The 21,110-nt window shown below is 36.2% G+C and overlaps 1 protein-coding gene across 4 annotated transcripts in view; it reads left to right on the plus strand.

Annotated features, from left to right (window-relative positions):
- Positions 1–248: 248 nt before the first annotated feature.
- HBS1L (HBS1 like translational GTPase) overlaps positions 249–21,110 on the plus strand; it is a 58,282-nt gene continuing 37,420 nt past the window's right edge. Inside the window, exons 1-4 of one of the 4 annotated variants that reach the window (XM_071740852.1) lie at positions 249–513; positions 3,692–3,757; positions 5,708–5,833; positions 8,024–8,218. In XM_071740852.1, coding sequence (XP_071596953.1) covers positions 471–513; positions 3,692–3,757; positions 5,708–5,833; positions 8,024–8,218 — 430 coding nt within the window. In that variant the 5' untranslated portion in view covers positions 249–470. Of the gene's footprint in view, positions 514–3,691; positions 3,758–5,704; positions 5,834–8,023; positions 8,854–17,086; positions 17,207–21,110 lie in introns of those variants that run through there. The other 3 variants (XM_071740851.1, XM_071740853.1, XM_071740855.1) reach the window with 3 other exon arrangements.

Below are 21,110 nucleotides of genomic sequence, written 5' to 3' on the forward strand. Positions count from 1 at the left end.
GAGCCTGCGCTACGCTGCGTGGGGTGAGCACGCCGGAACCGAAGGCTGCCCCACATAAAACACCCGCCCTGAGCCGCAGCGGCTCTTCCCTCCCCGCCCCAGAGAAAGCCGAGGGACGCTGCGGGAGCAGGGCTGCCCCTTCCCCGCCCTCCCTGGCCCTAGGCCCTCGGTCCGCCCAGTGTCCGCCACTGACGTAGGCAACGTCGCGGCGTGCAGGCGGAGCGCAGCCGCCTGGAGAGTGATAGAGCTCCGTCCGTCTCTGCCGGCCCCTCCTCACCGCCCCTTCGGGAGCGGAAAAGACGGGCAGGAGGCACCGCGCATGGGCGGCAGCGAGAGGAGGGCGGAAACTCGCCCGGCGCCCATGCGCAGGGGGATTCCGCCGGGCCCGCCGCACACCAACATGGCGCCCTAGATTCGCCGAGCCACTGCCACCGCGGCCTAGGGAGGCGGCCGTCGTCGTCGCCGGCATCATGTCCCGGCACAGGAACGTCCGAGGCTATAACTACGACGAAGGTAGTGGCGAGCAGGAAACGGCGGCACAGCTGCGGGGGCCGCCCCAAAGGCCGGTCTATTCGCGCTCCCGCTTCCCCCGGCCCGCCCACCTACCCACCCCACCTCGGCGGGCCCGTCCGCCCCACGGCGATGCGCGGCGGTGTCCGTGTGACGGAGCCCGCACGGCTGGAGGGGAAGGCACGGGGGGCTGTCAAGGGCGGTGGGAGGGGAGAAGCGGCCCCCTCCCTTCCTCTCCGCGGGGGTTGGCTGAAGCGCCGTGCGAAGCCTCGCCCCTTGTCCCGCTTCCCCTCCGGGGTGGCAGCCCGGTGGGGCACACGTGGCGGGGCCGCCGCAACCCTTGAGGGCGGCCGGCTGCTGCCAGGGTCTCCCAGGAACTCCCACGCAGGGAGAAGGCGGCCGTGGCGCGTTGCCTGAACCTGCCAAAACTGACTCCTTTTCAGACGGGTGGGAGTGACTTAGAAACCAGCCTCGATGTAGTTGAACCCACCTCTCTTTAGTCTTGTAAAACTTGGAGGTTTGTGTTCCCAGTCTGACAAGGTGTTGCTGATGTTCACTGATAGTACAGACAGAGCCGTTCCTCAAAGAAGAAATGTAGTTCTTGAAGATGGAGTTGAGCATCCAAGGGGAAACCTGTTTTTTGGACACCTTTCTGTCGTATCTTACTGAGGAACTCATTCATTCCATGCAACTTGTTTAACAGCTCTTAACCTGCTGTGCTGCTGCTTGCGTTGTGCTCTGTCCAGTTAAATTAGGCAAACCAAATTGTACCCTGTTTTCTCAGTGGTTTTGTTTGTGCTGGCATGGGCTGTGGAAAAATTGGAGACACTTCCAGCTGGTACTGGTATTTTTAAAGAACACTTCAAGATGGGAGCCACTATTCAGTTGACTTACTTAGATTATACACAGAGGTTGCAAGAAATCTGTCTGCCTCTGATCTTTTGGAGTTGAGTAGACATGCAATGTGTATAGGAATCATAGTAGCACAAATTGAGTTTTACACTTGTGATCTTGGAGTTTAAGGTGCAATAATGTGAACCATGGCATCTGCGTGGCCTGCTTTTGTGGTGTTACTTGTGCAAATTCAACTAATGTAGGCAAAATCTTAGGCTGGATTGGGGATTTTACAGTTTTTTCATCCACTAGAGATTTTCTTCATCATAGATTGGTTGAAATGATCTCAACAGAATCTCAGTAATCTGTAGTTGGGTGCCAAATCTGTAGAATTAATTTCAGTGTTTGTACACTCATTAGAATATTTTTTAATGAGGTTGCTGAACTACATAGTAATTTGTTGTAGCCATGTGAGGCGTAAGTTGTTAGTGCAGTTTGAAACTTTACTGTTGCATTACACAGCAGGTTTAATTACAGGTCTGTATTTGTGTGGTCTTTATACTGACACTGTACACTACTGTCATCACATAATTTCTGTCACAAATGAAGTATGTTTTTTTGTTGGTTTTTTTTTTTTTTTCCCCCACTTAATATAATGCCAAACATTTATTTAATGCCATGACTCTGTAATGCTTTGTCCCAGTTTTTTTGTTTTCTTTCTGAAGTAAATATTTGTGGTATTTTCTGGTCTTTTCTATGAAATCTTCTGAAATCTTAGATCTTGTGGCCTTTCTTTGACCATACTGTATTTCTGCTCCCTCCTTTTAGAGGTGCTGTGACCAGAACTGAAGATGATATTCCAGCTGAGAGTATGCTGGTGATACAGTTGCTGATAGTGTGGAGTGCTTCTGTGGCACTTCTACTCTGTCCTCTGTAATTTTTGTTATTTAAATAATTATTTTTATGGTCAATGCAAGCTGAGACATTTTCATGGAGGTGTCTTTTTCCTAGTCAAGGAATTTAACCAGTATAGGATATACAAATGATTTAAGTAGTGCCCACCGACAAGACTTAACCTTGATTTCACTTTCTACTAGTTATGAATGTGTTAACTATTCATAGAAGGCATCTTGGAATTTTTTTCTGACACTCTTCAAGTATTGGCAAATGACAAAAAGTATAGCTCTTTTCTAGACTGGAACCAGGAGACAGTGTGTTCCTTTCAACATGGTCAAAAAGAAGTAGATAACAATATACTATTTTTCAAGAGTAAAACAAGCCTAGAATATGCTTTTTTATTTCTTGATACTTAGTTTCCAGAGTAGCTTCCTGAGTCTTTCACTAAAGTTTTCATACACTTGTGCCAGTCCTTTTAGCTACTGCTTTTAGTTCAGTTTACTTTGTTTTTCTTGTTACATGTTGAGAGATAAATGAACCTTTCATGCCCCATAGTCTGAATGTTTTATAGATGGATGCAGTGTTTGTAATGTCCCTGTTCTGTGGTCTATATAAGTTGATGTCACACTGGAGATTTATGTTAGCTGTTGGGTACTTTTTTTCTCTCACTCTTTTGAAGTAACAGACATTAAATGTTATCTGTGAAACTGCCAAGTGTATGGAATAACATCTTTAAAAATACTTCATTACATTTTTCATGTATTTCATTATTATTCAGTGAACATTACAGATTTATTCCCAAGATTCCCAAGAAACTAGGATTTTTTTTTTTGTGTATGTTGGGATCTTTATCTTTGTTTCCTGAAAGCTCATTCCTCTTTTTTAATAGGGAAAATATATGGCTATGTTTAGGTTAACTGTAAAAGATTCTTGTAAAAGGGAATTGTGAATTTTATTTTTGCCTCGTTGAACTTGATTTGAAAGGCAGGTGGCTGTGAGGGCAGACCAGAGAAGAAAGCTGAGAAGTAGATGGGTATGGAGTAGAAGTGCTGCTCCTGAGTTGTTGGAGTAGAGATTGTAATTTAACTGTTTGCACTTAAAACTATTGAGAGGTCACGCAGGAATATGAAGAGAAGTGCTGTGGGTAAAGATTTGTGGAACTGTAGAAAGTTGGGTGTGCACTGTGAGGGTAGCCTTCTAAAGGAGTTGCTGAAAGAGGAGGTGTGAAGCATGGTGACTCTTGAAGGTTCCCATTAAATGTTAAATGTTAAAATTCTACTGTTGTAGAACTTAAAATTTCTTCTCTAGGTAAAGGAACAGTACTTAACTGTGATTCTGGAATACTAGAGGTGCATAATTCTTTAAAACCTTGCGTAAAAACTGCCCTTTGAATTGTAGTATTAAGTGTTTAGAAATTGTGCAGCCTAATTGTACTGTTTCTGCTTTATAGATTTTGAAGATGATGATGTGTATGGCCAGTCAGTAGAAGATGATTATTGTATTTCTCCTTCGACAGGTTAGTTCAAATGATTACATGTAAGCACTGTCTATTGATTCCTACTCTGGTATTTATTTCTGGAATAAAGCAATATCTAGTGAATTGAAAGCAATGCTAGTGAAACTTTTGAAAAGTGCCTAGCAGCCATAATCCTATTAAAGTCAGGTAGTGTTAGGCATTATTGCACTTTTGGAAGTCACATTAGACAACTGGGCACATCTGGAGCTACACGAATAGAATATCTAGGATGGTCAGAATGTGCTTGATAAAAGTAAAAAACAGGTTTATGGGAATGTGTGGATAATCTTGAAACACTTGGTATTTAAAAGAAATTCTTAGTTGGCTCTGTGTGTACTAAACAGTTGTGATTTGGCACCTGGTAGTTGATGTCTTTTACACAACTTTAAGAAAATGTGAGGTAGGGAGTTGTATAGTGGGGATGCAGCACTGGTCCTCACTGGCTTCTGTTCTCATTCAAGATCATGTGAAGCTAATTAACCTTTTGACATCTGTAATGCTGCAAAGTAGGTACAAAACCAGTGATTCTGTGTTCTCAGGTAAGACATAGTTGGAGCGACCCAAGCTGGCTAAATTCAGTCTGACTGTAGAACCATGAAGTTGTGTTCTATGGTAAAATCTCTGGCAATATTATCAGTTTAGCACTTCCCCAGATTTGATGGCCATCTTTCTAGATCTGAATAGGCCCTTAGAATAGAATGTCTGATGTGAAGCTGCAGAAACTTGGCTGGATCTAAATCCAGTGTGACTGTGAGGTAATCTGTGACCTGACCATAGGTACTTGAGTTAATTAAAGGTCTTTAAAAATCTGTTCCTCTGTCATCCTGTTAATTTTACATAGTGAATCTAGGTCTGTATTTTTGTTATTTGTAGTCACATTGTCTGATCTATATTCATATTGCCTTGCATTCAATTTCTGAATTTAATTGCTAGATTTTTTGAGACCTTTTCTAAGAATTAAGGCAGCTTTGTATTTTGTGATGAAAATGTGCAGTGCGTTTACTTTTTAATCAAGTATAAACTGCTGAATTGCAAAAGTGATTCTTGTTTGTGCACAGTAATTTTCCTAAGAATTATTTTTACATGCACTTCATTTATAATAGAATCTGGTCTACATTATATAGCAGTCTTTTAATAGTTGCTTCAGTTATGATGATTGAATATAAAACACTATGCATTTGGGAAACATAGGTAAGGCTTTTCTACTTCTGAATATACATACGCCTTCAGTATGTACTTCAGAGCTGGGGAGGATATTACATAACATAAATAAATTTGTTTACATTATACATTTCTGGTAGTATGTAATCTCTGGCTCATTTTCAGCAATATGTGATATAAATATATATACACACACACAGAGCACATTATGTGGCTTAATCAAAATTAAATTATGCACTTGTTTAAAGTTTTGTGTGAATATACATTTTAACTCGTGGGCTGTATTTCTAACTAAATTCCAAGAAAAGAGAATGTGTTCAACTTCATTAAATTATTATCAGTTGTTTGACAGTGCTATGTTATTTTCCTGCTAGGCTGTTTTTTTTTTTCTTACTCATATCTGAGCTTAAAAAAATACTATTGTGGAGTAAGATTCTGAAGACATCAGGCCATAGATGGTAATTAGGTATAGAAAATACTGTTTTTAAAACCTAGAGTATATTTTTTTGTTTGTACAATGAACTTTGAAGAATTGCATTACATAGATACAAGGATAATGCCCATCCTATGGTTTCACTGGGCTGATGACTTATTTATATTCTAGCATGAACTGCTCTATGCTCTGTACAGTCTTCAGGTAGTACTCAGTATACAGCAGTGACCCATTCTCCCCCTGAAACCACTGCAACAGGTCAGTGTCCTAACATTTGTCCTTTGAGATATGTTCTGTTTTTAAATGAGAATTTTTTTTTTTGCTTTTCATACTTTGTTTTTTACCTAATGCAGCAGCTCAATTTATCTACTCCAGACGAGACAAACCAGCAACACTTGCTGAGCCATTAGAAGACTACGACTATGAAGGTACAGATGATACTGCTGATGACTCCAGTCATCAGTTAACTGAAGTTGATAGAGGTAATTACACAAAATAATACTCATAACAATGTCTTCTATGAATTAAGGACTTATTAAAATAGTCTTAAATTAAAGTTTGGTAATTGACACTGATCATGATTTTATAATTTTATTGTAGAGCAGCATCCTTCATGAGCATATTTCAGTGGTGATTCTTCAAGGTCTATCTTTCACATAGTAGTTGTAACTTATTTGCATGCACTGAAATATGTTCTTAGTTTTTTATTAGAAATAATGAGAGTTGATATGAAATTTGGACATAAGACCAGCTATACTGTCTCAGATCATATATCTGTGTAGCTCAAGGTTGTGCCTCTGCAAATACATGCTTAGGGGAGATTATTAGAAACAGAGTATTTGTAGAACAATCTTTTGATTGTACTGAATTCCAGATTCTGTCAACTAACTCTATTTGAGAGGTTTTCGAAATTATGCATTTCCTTGAAACAGTTGTCAATATCTTGAGATACCTAAATCCTCTACAATCTTTTCTTACTCTGTTTTGAATTCATTAGATTTTGGTTTCTGCTCAGTCTTACAGCCATGAATTCCATGTTACAAGCTGAGTTCTGAGCTGAGTGGCTGGGGGAAAAAATATTTGCTTTTATTTTTTATGCTTGCTGCCTGATAGTTTAATTATGTGCTGAGTGAAAAAGATTCACAAGTCTTTTTCCTAAGTAGTAATAGGTAACTTATTTTTTAATGTTTTGGAAGAGTTATTTTTAAAATGTTGTTAAGCTCAGAGTAAAGTGTATTGGGTAATGAATAGACAATAAAATGCATGAATGAAAATTGGCATTTAAAACAAGGTGCAGAAAATCAAGAAACAATAAATAGAATAGGAACAATCCAGGTTCCATGTCCAGTTAGTTGGTAGAAATGATGGTAGTGCATAGACATATGGATAAATATTGTAAATTGGGCTGTAATATGCATGTTTTTACACCAAGAAATAATGCAGAGGACTATTTGAAAGAATTCAGCCAACCAGAAATAATCTAATATATGTGTAGACAGGTGATCTAGACAACAGGTGTCCTGTTTTTTTTCAGAATGCTTTTGACAGACTAAATTTGTTAAGAATTATTACTGAAACAAGACAGAAAGTAATATTCTGGTCTAAGGAAAGAAAACCTAGAAATAACCATTTCTACTGTGAAAACTGCAGTGGTCCCACAAGACCTGTTAGGTTTGGCACAGCATGCAGTTTTGCCACTTATACAAAATTACTGATTACATTTGGTCTGGCTGCAGAGAGTTTGGCAAGGTTGTCCTTACTGAGTTTTGGATAATAAAATCACCAACCAGTACATGGAACGGGACTCTGCCAGTATTTGTTTTACAGAGCAAATGTCCAGGGAACACTGACACGCTATTTGGATCACAGGTCAAGGGTGCTGATGTAAGTTAGTTAGCTAGAAGAAGCTGTAATTCTGTGGTGCTAAATGCCCTTAGCAAAGTTCTTAAAACTCACTATCTTTGAGGAGGTATTCAAATAAAGAATGGTTAGTTGTCTTACAGTTGTTTAGTTCCTGTATTCTGAAATCTGAACTTGCTGAAACTGGTGTTCAGGAAGGTTTTCTTCTGTTCTGTGTTTGTATGTCTGATCAGCATGCTACTTCCAGTGAGTAGCAGCCTGGTGAATTTTCAGTCTCTTGTGCAAGTTTAAGAAACTTAACTTAGTCAAGGCTTAAACTAATTGCTCCAAAGAAAATTAATTTATCAGCTGAAAAACTATACTAACAATTTTACGTAAGATAAGGATTGCAGATATCTTCAAACAAAAAATACCCCTGAAAATGCTGCTTTACTTTCATCTGTAAACATTTGAAATGTACTCTTCAGTAGGATTCCACATTGACTTACTAAATTACTTTGGATAATTTTAAGGTGATTAATTGTGTTTCTTCTCTACGGTGAAGACAGTTAATTTTACATCAAAGTATTTAAACATTGAGACTTTATAGGCCAATAAATAGATATGTTCCTTATAGCAATATCTGAAATTAGTGAAACATTCTGCTGGGTTTAGGGGCAAAGTGGTAATTAGTGAGATTAAAATTTAATTTTAAAAGACTGTCTTACTGTGAGATTTTTCCCTTGTTTTTGTTAATATGATCTGTGGTGCTAGCAGATAGGCCACTTACTACTATCATAAACTGCACAAAAAAAATCTTATGTCTTTTCTAGCACGACTTAATTCATGCCTTGATCAAATGAGAGAAGTTTTGGCAGAGTCTGTACCAGAGCAAGCGATGGTGCAAGCAGTACTGGATAGTAAATTTGATGTACAGAAGGCTTTGGATTTTGTGCTTTCACAAGGCAATAAGCAAAACGTGAAGACCAAGAATCAGGATGCTGCAATTGTAGGAAAGACAACAAAAGGTATACGTCTATTTACTTGTTGACATTCAAGAGGATTAATTTTTGTGTACAGTTTAATTTTGGTTTTAGAAGCTGTGAAAGTGCTTGTTATTGCATTAGTCATTTATTAGAAATTTGAAAAAGAACAACTTTTCTATTTCTGTGCCTTTAAAACATCTGAAAGAAATAGTTACTTTTCTTGAGCTAGAAGTCAAAATAAAGCCTTAGTGTCAACTTAAATTCAAACTGCAGTCATCTGCATTTCACAGTAAATTTCTGGTGTGTAATGTATGACTTACCTGAATAAATGCATGTCCTAAAAGTTGGATGACATTTAAGTTCTATGCGCTTCCATTATCTCCCATTCCCAGTACCTTCCTTTTTTGTTAGTGGCTATACAGTAACTTATTTATTTTGATTTAAACTTAAACTTTTGTATTCTTTTTTGGCATTTATTGCCAATTCTTAAATTTTCTCAGGTATTTAACTGTATACCTGTAAATTAATCATAGAACATTGCATATCTTTGGATAACACTTAGTAATTAAATGCCTTTTCATGTTTCTTTTTGTTTTTTATTGCTGCTGTCAACTTTAAAAAAATTGGATGTTTCGTTGTGACTGCACTTCCATCTGAAAATTACTGGCTATTGTAAGGTAAGGAGACTTACTTAATTGTCCAGAAATGTGTACTGATACAGACAGATTCTCTTGTGCAGTAGGAAATGTTGCTGACAACAGTAACAAACCAGGGTTTGGAAACGTGACAGCCAAAAGTGGTTCAGCTTGTTACTCTTTGATTACAAATGAAAAAATGCTCCTTGATGCTGAAAAATCCAATATGCTTTCATCTGAAGGAAAAGGATTGCAATCCTCTTTGCTTGTTCTGTCATCTTTCAGTGATGATTTGTGTAAAGGATCATTTTGTGAACCTGTGAATAAACAGGCAGAGAGTCAACTACCAGAAAGCACTAATGCAGTAAGTTTGATTCCTGGCAGTGAGGATGTTTGCTTTAGCATAGGAAGTAACCCATCTGGAAATTCTTCCTTTAAGAAGTTGGAATGCAAGGCAACGCAGGACTTGAAATCCTTGCTGAAGCAGAATGTGTCTTGTGATTCCCTGGGTCCTGAAGACAGCATTCCTCTTGTTTCTTTAGATACTTCTGATTGTAATAGTAATGCAAATTTTTACAGTTCTCCGTGTTTAAAAAGTGCTTTAGGCAAAATGGCTCTTGATAATGAAGTCAGCCATACTGTAAATAGGAAACATGGACTGGAAAACTTTTCTTCACTTGTGCAAAGTAGAGAACAAGAAATCTCCTCTTCAAACCCAGCTGCTTTGCCAGTGTTAAGGTCTGGAAGTACATCATTAGCTGACTTACTTCAGGAGCCCCTGAAGAAAAGCAGTGCTGGCCTCTGTTACTCTTTGGCTGACCTTTGTACCCAGTCAACAGTAAGTCACACTGACATGAAGCTGGCAACCTCACCGTTATCACAACTATTAAGTCAGCCCCAAGCTTCAGGTGGGATGTCAGAGCTAACAGGATCTTTGTCTTCTCTCACCCTCTCTAAAGTTTCTCCAGTAAAGGAGGTTGAGAATTTATCGCTCTCAGATTTAATAGCAGAGGCTATTGAAATAGATAAAACTGAGCAAAAGACAGATGTTCCCATGCTCGATGTAACTGAATTGAGGCCCTCTAAAAAAACCAGCATTGATTTAAGTGCCCTTGTAAAAAATGCAGATGTATCTGCAGAACAAAATGTGGTAGCACAGTCAAATATCTTTAAACTTGAAACCAAAATTTCAAAAGAAAAACAAGGAAAATGTTCTGGTTTTGGCAAAACAACTAAAAAACCCAAAAGAGGACTTACTTCCAAGAAGCAGGATTTGTCCCTTCCATGGATGAAAACACTGTGTGCAAAACCTTCAGCTTTTGCTTTAACCTTGTGTCTCCGTTACCCTCCCAAAGGCTGCAAGCGGCGTGCAGTTGGTGTACATAAAGCTTTCCTATATAGTAGACAAGTAGGAGATGTAAAACCCAAGGAAACGTGTCCTGTAGTAGCCATAACACCCTTTGACTTCAAATCGGCATCTCCCGACGATATTGTGAAAGCTAACCAAAAAAAAGCTTTCACAAGAGAGTAGTGCAAAAAAACTTTGAAAAGTCAGTGTCGATATCTTGGTACATTAAAAGAAATGAACTATATAGGACCTGTTTATGATCAAGAATTAGTTTTTTAGAAATTTTTTTTAAATTGACGTACTACAGTTCTCATTGTTTGATAGGAAATTTGTATATAAACTTTTATTCTGCTCTACTGAATATCTTAATTCTCACCTGACTTTCACTGACAATATTTTTAACTTTTGCAAAGTCTTTAGTATATAGGAATTGCATGTGCAAAATTCTATGAACACCATTAGGCTTTCTGAAACATCTCTGTAGGTGTTGAAGATATGGCTCATTGGGAAGAACACTGAGTTATTACTTTGTAAAGTAATTTAGTTTTGCTATATGGTGTATATTTGGGGAAGCAGGAAGAGTTTATATTATGACTGTTTTAATAAATGTTCTTAGAGATAGATTTTCTGATAAGGTATGTTATTAAATTGCCAGTCTTGTAATTGTTATTTCTAGTCAATGTCCCTATTCTCTTTTATCTTTATACTGATTACACTATTACAGCAGAAATACCTTTGTTTTTTAAAAGCATCACTAACCTCAGGTTTTGACAATTTTAGTTGTGGTAGGACATGTGTAGCTTTGGATAGGACCAAATTTGTAGGAGACCGAGCAGTTAAAATTGTGGGCACTCCCCTCACTCTCTCAAAATGTGATACTCAGAATTTAAAAGCTATTTTGTGGGTGTATACATGTTGTGTTTCTTAAGGAGTTTCACTAGGATTCCATGATTTTTATTCTCAAGTAATTTGGTGAAGTATTGGAATAAATTCTTAAAACTTTAGCATTAGAGTCTTTGCTTAATGGAAAAACAAAAAACGAAACAGGCTAAGTATAAGTGCTGTTCGTGTCTGTCTCTTTACTTTTTAGAGGAAAGCTTCCTTTAGTAATGGAAATATATTATCTTCTACTTTTGCACCCTTTGCTATTACTTTGAATCTTTACATGGAAGATTAGAATCAGGACATTCTGGACTTACTTTTTAAGCTGAAAATTACCAAGTTCTGGTGCCTCTATTTGTCAAATTAGTAATGTATTTATGTTTGAACTTTCTTTTTAGTACAAATTACTACATTTAATATATTTCCAGTGTCAGTATTTTAGATCCTGAACAGCAATAAGTGCGACAAAGCTACTGCTGCAACTAGAAAAATACAATTTTTCATATACTGCCATACACATTTTCGTGCTAAAGTTGGCAGCTAGTATATAATGATTGATACAGTTTTCATCTGGTTTTAATGTAAATTTTATTGAGGATGTTACATCAAAAAGGGGACAGAAATTTTAGGTTTATTCCTGACTTTAGTTTTCACTTCAGTGTTTTGATTGAGAAACAAACGTGTTTCAGTGCTCTCAGGTACAAATTTCTCATTCTTTATATTTTGGTTATTTGTCTGGTTGATGCTGTTGTCATTTTGGACTATGAGCAGTATGACCTCTGACCTCTTGAGTGAAACTAATGTTTCTTATCCTAACTAATAAAAATTTTACATAATGACAGTGCTGCGGTGTTTATCTTCTCCTTGACATGTTAATCTAGCCACCTGTATTCTTACCTATTTTGAGTGCCTTAAAGCACTAAAGTGTAAATAATGCAATCCAGTGTGCATACTGCAGTCTGATAAGTACATGAGTAGGAGCATAACTGATTTATTTCCTCAGAAGACTCCCTATAGAAATCTGGCTGGTATTAGTTGTATACTGCTTCTTTTACTAGTCTTTTTATCAAATTCTGCTTTTTGAGCAATGTGAATTGCATTTTAGGAATGAATTGCTCTATACTTAGTCCAAATATTAACTTCTCACAGCTTAAAAGCCTAGTGCTGTATTTTTCCACTGAGCAAAATTCCCCTGTTTGGAGAGTTAATAACTAAAGTTCATTTTTTTTCAAAATTCTCTGTATTCTTCTAGTAATGAAATTCTGATTTTTAAAGGTAAAATATTAGTGCGAAATATGGAATTGTGATGCCTGGTATATTGTTAAATAGTTTTGCCTAATTATGTTGCGAGTACCTATGTTGAGGCCCTAATTAATGTAGGCAGAAATTTCCAATGCATGTGTATTTTCTACATTTTCATTTAATACCTCCATTTTTCAATTTAAATACTTTTTCTTGTATTCTTTTTAAACTCCCCTTTGGTGTTTGTCTGCTTTCTTATTCTCCTAGTTGCACTTTGCATAATATATCTTAGCATTTGTAATAATTTTAGAGCCTAAACTGGACACACACCTAAATGTATGTCCTATGGATTCCATTGGAAAGTATGTATAAGCCTTTAGGTGGCCATGTGTAGTACTTGGAGCTCAGTTTGAGCTATAAATTTAATGAAAATTAAAGTCTGAGTGACTGAAGCCAAAGGGCATCAGCATAATATGTGTATTATAGATCTTACTGTGGTAGTGATACCTCAGTGAACAACTTTGATCTTGTCAGGTAGCTAAATTTTCACATCTAATTTTTTCATTTGCATTTGTCTCAGTGTTGTGAGTGATTTAGAAGAAGCAATACATACTGCTTAGTGTTTAAAGGGAGTAGGGGAAAGTTTCTTCTTTGCTTTGCAGCCCTGAAATGAGCCTTGAATTACTGCAAACCTGCAGGCTGAAAACTGCAGAGGTGCCTAAGTTGTGAATGAACTGGAATTCCAATTAATTTTCAGCAGATATTATTTATTTACATGCTTGAAAAGTTTTAGTTTTGTTCTTATTAAAACAAGTAATGTTACTGTATTTACTTTTTAAATGGAACAGGTATTTTAATTTCCCTAATTATTTCTTAATTTCCTTATTGAGAATTTGGCTTTTGTCATTAGTGACAGGTTTAATTGTCTTAGAATATTGCATGATATTATAGTATATGGCATTTTCGTAAAAGAAGTATGTGTCTGGCTTTTCCACTGAAGTGTTTCTTCCTAATGAATGTTAATTCTTGTTAACTAAATCTGTTTAATCTTAACACAGTGAGCTTATTTTATTGCTATATGTATGAAATGCCCTTCCCTCCACCATTTTGGAGCTAGAGAGTATCTTTGTCTAATATGGGTAATTGTGTTACTTGTTTTGGAATTCACGTATTAACACTGCAAAGTACTGTTGTCTGTGTTTGCATATGGACATAAAAAGGGTAATAAACTACATAGACTTGTGGGTTTCTGACTGTATACTCCTAAGTTATTTTCAAACTTTAATTTCATTTTGTACATAATTTTTAAGTGACTGCTGAATATTTTTAATATGAGATTGTCTTATAAGCCTGGCTTTATGTACCTAAATAAAATGCATATTCTTAAAGGACTGACTTAGAATTTCTTGTCAAATTACCTGATGGAAATAGAGGTGTGATTTAACATTCTATAATGTTTGTAAGTACTACGGAAACAGGCTCTGGTTCTTGCTAGGTTTGCATGGGCATATTTCTTTCTGTGGAAGATCCCTTTGGAGAAAGTAAGGCAAAGGCTGGCATCTACTAGTGTGTCTTCAGATACCATATTGAGGCTCCAGTTTGTTTTTAGTTTAGTAAAGCTTTTTTTTAAGCTTTTTTTAAGTAAGACTTTTTCTTAAAAAGGGAAGGATATCGGTGAAATAAATCAAAAGCAACTGCCTAAAGATAGTTCTTAAGCTCTCTGTTACAGTAGAAATTCTGCAGTTGATTTCTCAAAGCCAACATTCCTAATGTTTTCTGTGTCCAAACTGCCATTTAGATCATGAGGAAATGTTATTTGCCCAAGTTAGCTATACTTAGATGGGTGCTAATGTTTCCGACCTTAGAATACTATCTGTGTGGAAGTAAGTGAAATTTCTTTTGTGAAACTGTCTTCACTTGAAGACAATGTGATGAAGCAAAAATCAAAGCCAATGGTGATTGACTGATTGATTGACTTGTTTGTTTCTTGAAGCAAGTTGTTTTGGTATTTCCAAATTGCTGTCCAAATATGGTTCAGTGGGAATGGGTCTCTATTTTAGTAGTGATGTATGAAACTATACAGCCAGTTGCTCATTTATGCATGCATACTGCTTGTTGACCTTTACAATTTTAAGAAAAATCAGTTTGTGATTTTTAGGTGATTGTTGAGATGAATGATTGTTATGACATGGTTCATGAGTTTCTGGTGTCTGTTGTCCTGGAGGTGTTCTGTATCTGGTTTGTGGATACATTACCTAGTGTACTTAAAAAATGACCCATTAACAACAATTGTCAGTGACTTCTGAAGTATGTCAGTAGTTTGTCAAAAAATTGATGTAGATGCTTAGTGTTGGTATGATTCCTTTAGAAAATAACCCATTGCCCTTCTCTACGTCTTTCTGGTAATAAGAAGACTGAAAGAGGACTACGTCCCATAAAATGGTAGATTGCAGAGATTAAAATTATATTTTTTTAAGAATTAATGAACAATTTAAGAATTGCAGACTTGGGAAGACAGTGAAATTTATCTTACTCTTTTTATAATAAGAATACTGAGACTTTAGAGAAGAGTTGCTTATGAAGTATTTACTCATTGTCATGTCAAGGTATGGAGGTAATAGCTGATAAAGATGGACATTAGTTTAATATTTCAGTTGGCTATTTTGAGTCTTTTTGTCCATAAAATGAATGGATGAAATAGTAATCATAATTTCTTTTAACAGATGACGTTGACATATGTAGCATTTCTCAGGTGAACTGTGCTTGATCTCAGCAGTGGGATTGGAGCTGTTCAGAGATTGTAATTTGAAATGCACTGCTGGAGTAAGTTTGCTTTCATTAGAGTAGAGAAGCAAGAATTTTTGCTTGATATTTTTAGGTTATCTGAGAAACCTTTTTTACAGTTCAAATTTCTAAAAAATGTTCACATAAAAATCGTGTTGGCTTAGTCAAAAGGATCTGTGTTTGTGCATATTTGTTTCATTTCTGCTTGCTTTTTCTGTCTAAACTGCATTTTCATTTGTTTTCACCCATGTTTTCACCCATGCAGAACAAATACAGATACTGTTGGGTGAGTTACATTCTATTCCATTTCAGGCACCATCAACATAATTGTTAACCACTTCATGTCACTAGGATTTTTGGTTTTAGTGATGTATGAGCCAGAAGGAAGGTCAGATATTTTTAAATGTGCAGCCTTTGCAGGAAATTAAAACCACGGTGAACTGTTCACGTTTTGTTTGGTTGTTGGAATAGCAAGGAATTGAGTATTTTTCTAAATTAATTCATTCTCGTAGTTAAGCTATGCTTTGTGGGTCACTGACTAGTTTGTATTATGGTCATTTCTCAGGAATTGCCACCAAGAACAGGGCTTTGTAGGTCCATATGTACAAATATTTAAGAAGAAATTAAGAAGAAATAAACTTCACAGTAAACAATCAAAATTGAAAGTAAGGCATGGAAAGGTGAAAAGCCTTACTCATGATACACCAGATAATCTAGGAATAGAGTGCAGTTCTCAAAATCAAATCTAATTTTCTAAATATTGCTAATATACTTAGCTTGCTGCTGATGATAGTGAAGCAGGTGTTTCTTCATTGGCATTTATTTATGGTTTTTACTTATTCTGCATATATTTAGATTTTTGACGTAGCTATTAAGACAGCATGGGCAGTTCCAAGAATACAAGCCACAAGTAAAACAAATAGGTTCTTAGCTTACATTTAGTTAGTATTGTTTAGCTTTCAATTTTCTAGATTTTTTTAAAAAATCTCTCCAGTATAAATATCTTTCTTCATTTTTGCTTTACAACTAACAAATAAACAATCCCTCAAACATTACATTACTAAAATGTGACTTAATGACATTAAGTTTTTCTTTTTACTCAGTCCAATGCAGTAGTTAATAAAACTGCTTTGTAGTTAATAAAAGGGAAGTTTGGAGTCTTGTATGAAAAGAAAAGCTAACAAATGGGTAGTTTCAATTTTATTTATACGGAGAATTCCAAAGAAATCCTGGCAGAGCAAGCATTCTGAAGTTTAATGGTGATGTGCAATGTATTTTCATTAGCTCGAAGTCCCTCAGATTTTGCTTCCATTTATCATTCTAGGTTGCAATGCTTTGATTCTGTGCATTTGAGAATGCATTTATACCTAGCTAGCTAACTCAGAAGAAATTTTTGTCTCTAACTTCAATTGGCTGTGCTAATTTTCCAGTAACTTGACAGTTCCCAAATGCCTGATGATGATTACACTTAATGATAGACAGATATGACGTGTATTCACTTTGTGACAAAGAGAATGTGTATTTGGCTGAATGGAAATGTTTGAAATCTGATGTGACTGATGATGCAGTTACATCTTAACTCATGGAAAGTAATGAAAATATAAGACTTCTGTGTTTTGTGCAAGAAAAATATATACATAGATTTTTGAGAAGTTACTGCATCTTGACACTGAGGTACTGTGTGGGTTTTAGAAAGGAAGTGGCTTATTTCAGGGAAAAATGTGTCATCTGCAACGAAATGCTTTAAAATCCTTTGAGATACCTTTTTGAGATCCTCCTCATGCATACTGTACCACCTACACTGGAAAAAGTGACACTCCAGGCTTTTTCTGAGTTATCTTCTATGGTCCTTTAAAACTGGTTTGCAGTTTTTCAGACAAAGTGCAAACCAATACCAAGTCAATCATTTTCATGGTTGACTATATTGTGTATGAAAGTTGGGTTTTTTTCTTGGATGCTAAGAGAGCTTAGATAAAACTAAAAATGATTGTGTCCTTTGTAGAACTTTGGGATCCCAGAAGAAGCAGAGATCCTGGGGAAACAATAGCTCCACTTGTTCTTACAGTGACCTTCAGTCTCACTCCCTTCAGGTCGTGGTAAAGATCAACCATCAGTTGGTTTTCTCTGTGTCTTTAGAAGGTAAAGTGAAGAATTTACTAAGTTCTCAGATGTGATTGCTGGAGTGCCAGGAATATGTGGTCGGAATAGCATTTTTTTAAAAATCCCATGAAATTTTAAGGATGAATGACTGCAGTTGTAGTGCTGTTGTAGCAGTTTAAACATTGTAGCTTCTATCTGAATTCTGCACTTAAGTACTGGAAGTGAGACTGTTGTCAAGGCTGGGACAATAGTATTTTGTAATATGTCTCAGCTCTAGAACCTATTAAGATGTCTAAACATTAGAATTATAGGGATATCTAATCCAAAACCATGAGAGCAAAAGAAACTTTAAAATATCAGTTACTGATTAAAGGCTTGAATGCTGATAGGAAACACATGTAAAAATTCAGAAATGGCATGTTTTACACCAGGGAGGTGTAAAAATGCTTAAAGCTTAAAAGCTTAAAACACAAAGTTCCAACTTTTGTTTATGTTAGGTGTATTTCACTGCAAATACTGGTGTTCCATTTCTTTAAAATTTACATTTTCAATACTAGTCTTATCTCCATACTATCTTAGGAATTTCTGCACTATTCTATTATTGTTTTTAAAAAACTCTATGTGATTCAATATTGTTATAAAACATACTAGTTGCATAGTGTGGTGTAGATACCACATAGATACCAACAGAAATGTCACTCAGCCACTACTTGTGTTCCTTTATTTGCACCTGCTTTGTTCCTGGGTGACAAAAATACAGGTCTTTCATCTTCTCAGTTTCCATGTTCTTTCATAAAACTAGCATTTTGGTCTTCTGACTGGACAGCTAAAAATACTTAAAATACCAATGTCTTCTCTTCTATACTTGTGGCACTTGAAATGGTCATTAAACTTAAAACTGAATCCCCAGTAGAAAGCCATGCTTCAAATGCCAAAAGCTTGGAAAACTAAGTAACTTAAATATGGAAAACACTGGTGAAGTGCAGAAGCTGTGATGTCCATTTAGCAGAAACATGGAAGAGCTTTGACCTGTTCTTTCAGTTCTTCTTCCATCTTTTTGCTATGTATAAAGCTCAGGAAACTTTGTATCTAACTAATTCCAAAATAGAGTTGAAGTTGTTTTGAGTACTCCTTATTTGAGTCCTTGTTACCAATTTTTGTGGTTCTAGAATCACATTTTCCTATTTTTAATGTTTTCCTCTTCCCTATTGCTTACCCCCAAAACAGGAAAATGACTAACTTTGCTTTTCAAGTGGGCAAATGGTGATACTGTGTACACACCAACTGCTACTGGATGCTTATGTTAAAAAAGGGAGAAAAAGTACCACATAAAGATTTTAAACATTTTTCAAGGCAAAAAGGTGATTGAATTGTATGCCAGTAATACTGTTTTTCTGATAATGTGTATATGGACAAACTATTGTAAGGTTGTGGATGCTGTGTGCTTGCGGATAGTACTGTGAATACGAAGTCTGTTACTTGCTATTTCACTGCATCAGGAAAGAGGAAAACATTAAGCAATTAACCTGAGTCTGTACAAGTTCTTCTCTAAAGTCAGAATGGAGAGAAATGCCTTTCTTCAAACTGGCAAATGAACTTCTGCGTTCATCTCCATGTGATAAATCTTTCAAAGCTTTTTTAAAACTACACATTACATTTTACTGTTTATAAGAAAAACTGAACTTTGATACAGAGCTTCTTACAAAACCGTTCATGCCTCTGATTTTGGCAATGAAGAATAGAGCCTCCTGTGCTATGTGTCACACCTCATCTATAGATAGTTTGCTATTTTCCAAATATAGTCTTGGTTGTTCAGGTCATAGTGATGTTTAGTCTCTATTTTTCCTAGACTTAATTAAACCAGTTCATCTTCGATTACTCTGGAATTCAGATATATTTGGCTGGCACCAGAGGAGTTCGTAGGAAAATGTGGAATAAATAAATTTTCAGAGTAATAGTATACATAAATAATACAAGTGTAGATAAGTAATGCAGATAATTTATAACGCTGCAATTAAAAAGATAAAGTGACTGTGAGTGGATACATTTTTATTCTGAAAGGTGGGGCAATTTTTATAAACTTGTCTAAATATTCATTAAGATTATGTATATTTTGCTTCTCAAGTCTATAATGCTATATATGTCTACTGGCTTCTGCCTTCTTGTTATTTCATCTTGGCCAGTTTCTAAACTTCACCTTGAAACAGTTTTTCTGATGAATACAATTAGAAGTTAATACTCCTTTAATGAAAACCGTAAAATAATTAATGTTAGATTCACTACTCCCACTCCTAGTAACTCTTGTTATTTGAGCATTTACAGTGTGTTTCTTATGGAATAATATCTTCCTTGCATATAATCTGTTGCAACTAAGTGCTTGTACAAACAATGTGTATGGAGGTGGTCCACGAAAAATGCCTTTATGGCTTTGAGGATAACTTTAGGATAACTAAGATTTGTCTCTAAAATGGTAGTAATAGATGGGTGAAGGTACTTGTCTTTTTTCATGCTAAGATTTTGTTTTTAATACTGTGGAAGTTCTGAACAGCAGAAGAACCCTATGATTGATCAGGCTACTGCATTGATGCAGCTTGAGTTTGTTTTGCAAGTTAGATTCAAAGATCTTTAGCAGTTTCACACTTGGGTTTCAAAGTGTTGCCAGTAATACATTTAAATAACGAAGAATGCTAAAGCATTTCTTTCTTCATATTCTTTCTCGTTTTTAATAGCCATTGCTTCCTTACATTTTTGCCCTCCCTCAAACATTCTCTATATTTGAACAGGGCAAAATAGCAGTGTGGCAAATTAATTGTTTATTTAGGAAATGAATAGGGTGCCTTCAATTAGACTTAGTGGATGCAGCAAAAGTAGATGTTGAAACCTGTTGTTACTACAGAGAATACAAGCAGAAAATTGGACATAAATGAACTAGGAGAAAATTGTGGCAGTAAAGTATGTCTTAGTGGTTTCAAACTGCTTTATCTAACAGCTTGCATCTCAAGCTGTGCTTTGAGAATGCAGTCTTTTGTCTCTTAGGGATGTATTTAGTTATTGTTTGTCTTCTGTGAAAGACATCTACTATTGAGTATGTTTGCATGTGATGTATTGAACTTCCATCTTTGTAGCTCTGAGGACAAAATGGAGGTGGTATTCTTTTCCATATGGCAGTAGTTACTCCAGTTTAGGAGATACATATAGAAAAAAGTCTGTTACAGCACAGGAGTATCTGGAAAGGAACCAGCAAAAGCTGCTAGAGGTGGTGTAGCTACCTATATCTGAAAAGCTGACCTTTGAGGCCCAGTAGTAAGTTGAATAAGATGTTTGTTTTCTAGAATAATTAAGACCAGGCAAAGTTTCTTCCAGTGAAGAGCAGTCACATATGGAATAACACATCTTCATATACCTCTTTGTTATGGATGTAGTACCCAAAACTGTTAGATAAGAATGTGATCAGACTTAAGCCTCGTTTCTCTTTGCTTCTCTTCTGATGTTCCAGCATGAGTGGAAGATAGAATTAAGGAGAATAGTAAGACTGGATGATGATAGGAAGATATTCTGATTGTAAATGTTATCCAATATAAAAAATAGGGAGAGCACCCTGTTGAATAATAGCAAGTTGTAAAATGTAATTTTTAGTATTGAATTGGTAGATTGTGAGCTTATTGTGAGCTTTTTGATGATGCACGTGCAGCTTTTGGTTTCATGATGTAATAACACATGGAAAACAGAAGTTGGCTAGGAGGAGGAAATATTAAGTGTTTTTTTCTAGTTTTACCTTCTTATAGTTGATATTGAATGTCTACAGAATATTTAAACTGCCCTATCTACAAAGAAATTTTAAATCTCATTTCCTCTTAAAATAATTAAGAAGAATAGGATGTTAGAGTGTTAAACTTTACATAGCATTTCTGAAAATTCTGTTGCAGAATTGTGATCTTGCAGT

The sequence above is a fragment of the Heliangelus exortis genome, chromosome 3 (assembly GCF_036169615.1).
Source record: "Heliangelus exortis chromosome 3, bHelExo1.hap1, whole genome shotgun sequence".
NCBI lineage: Eukaryota > Metazoa > Chordata > Aves > Apodiformes > Trochilidae > Heliangelus > Heliangelus exortis.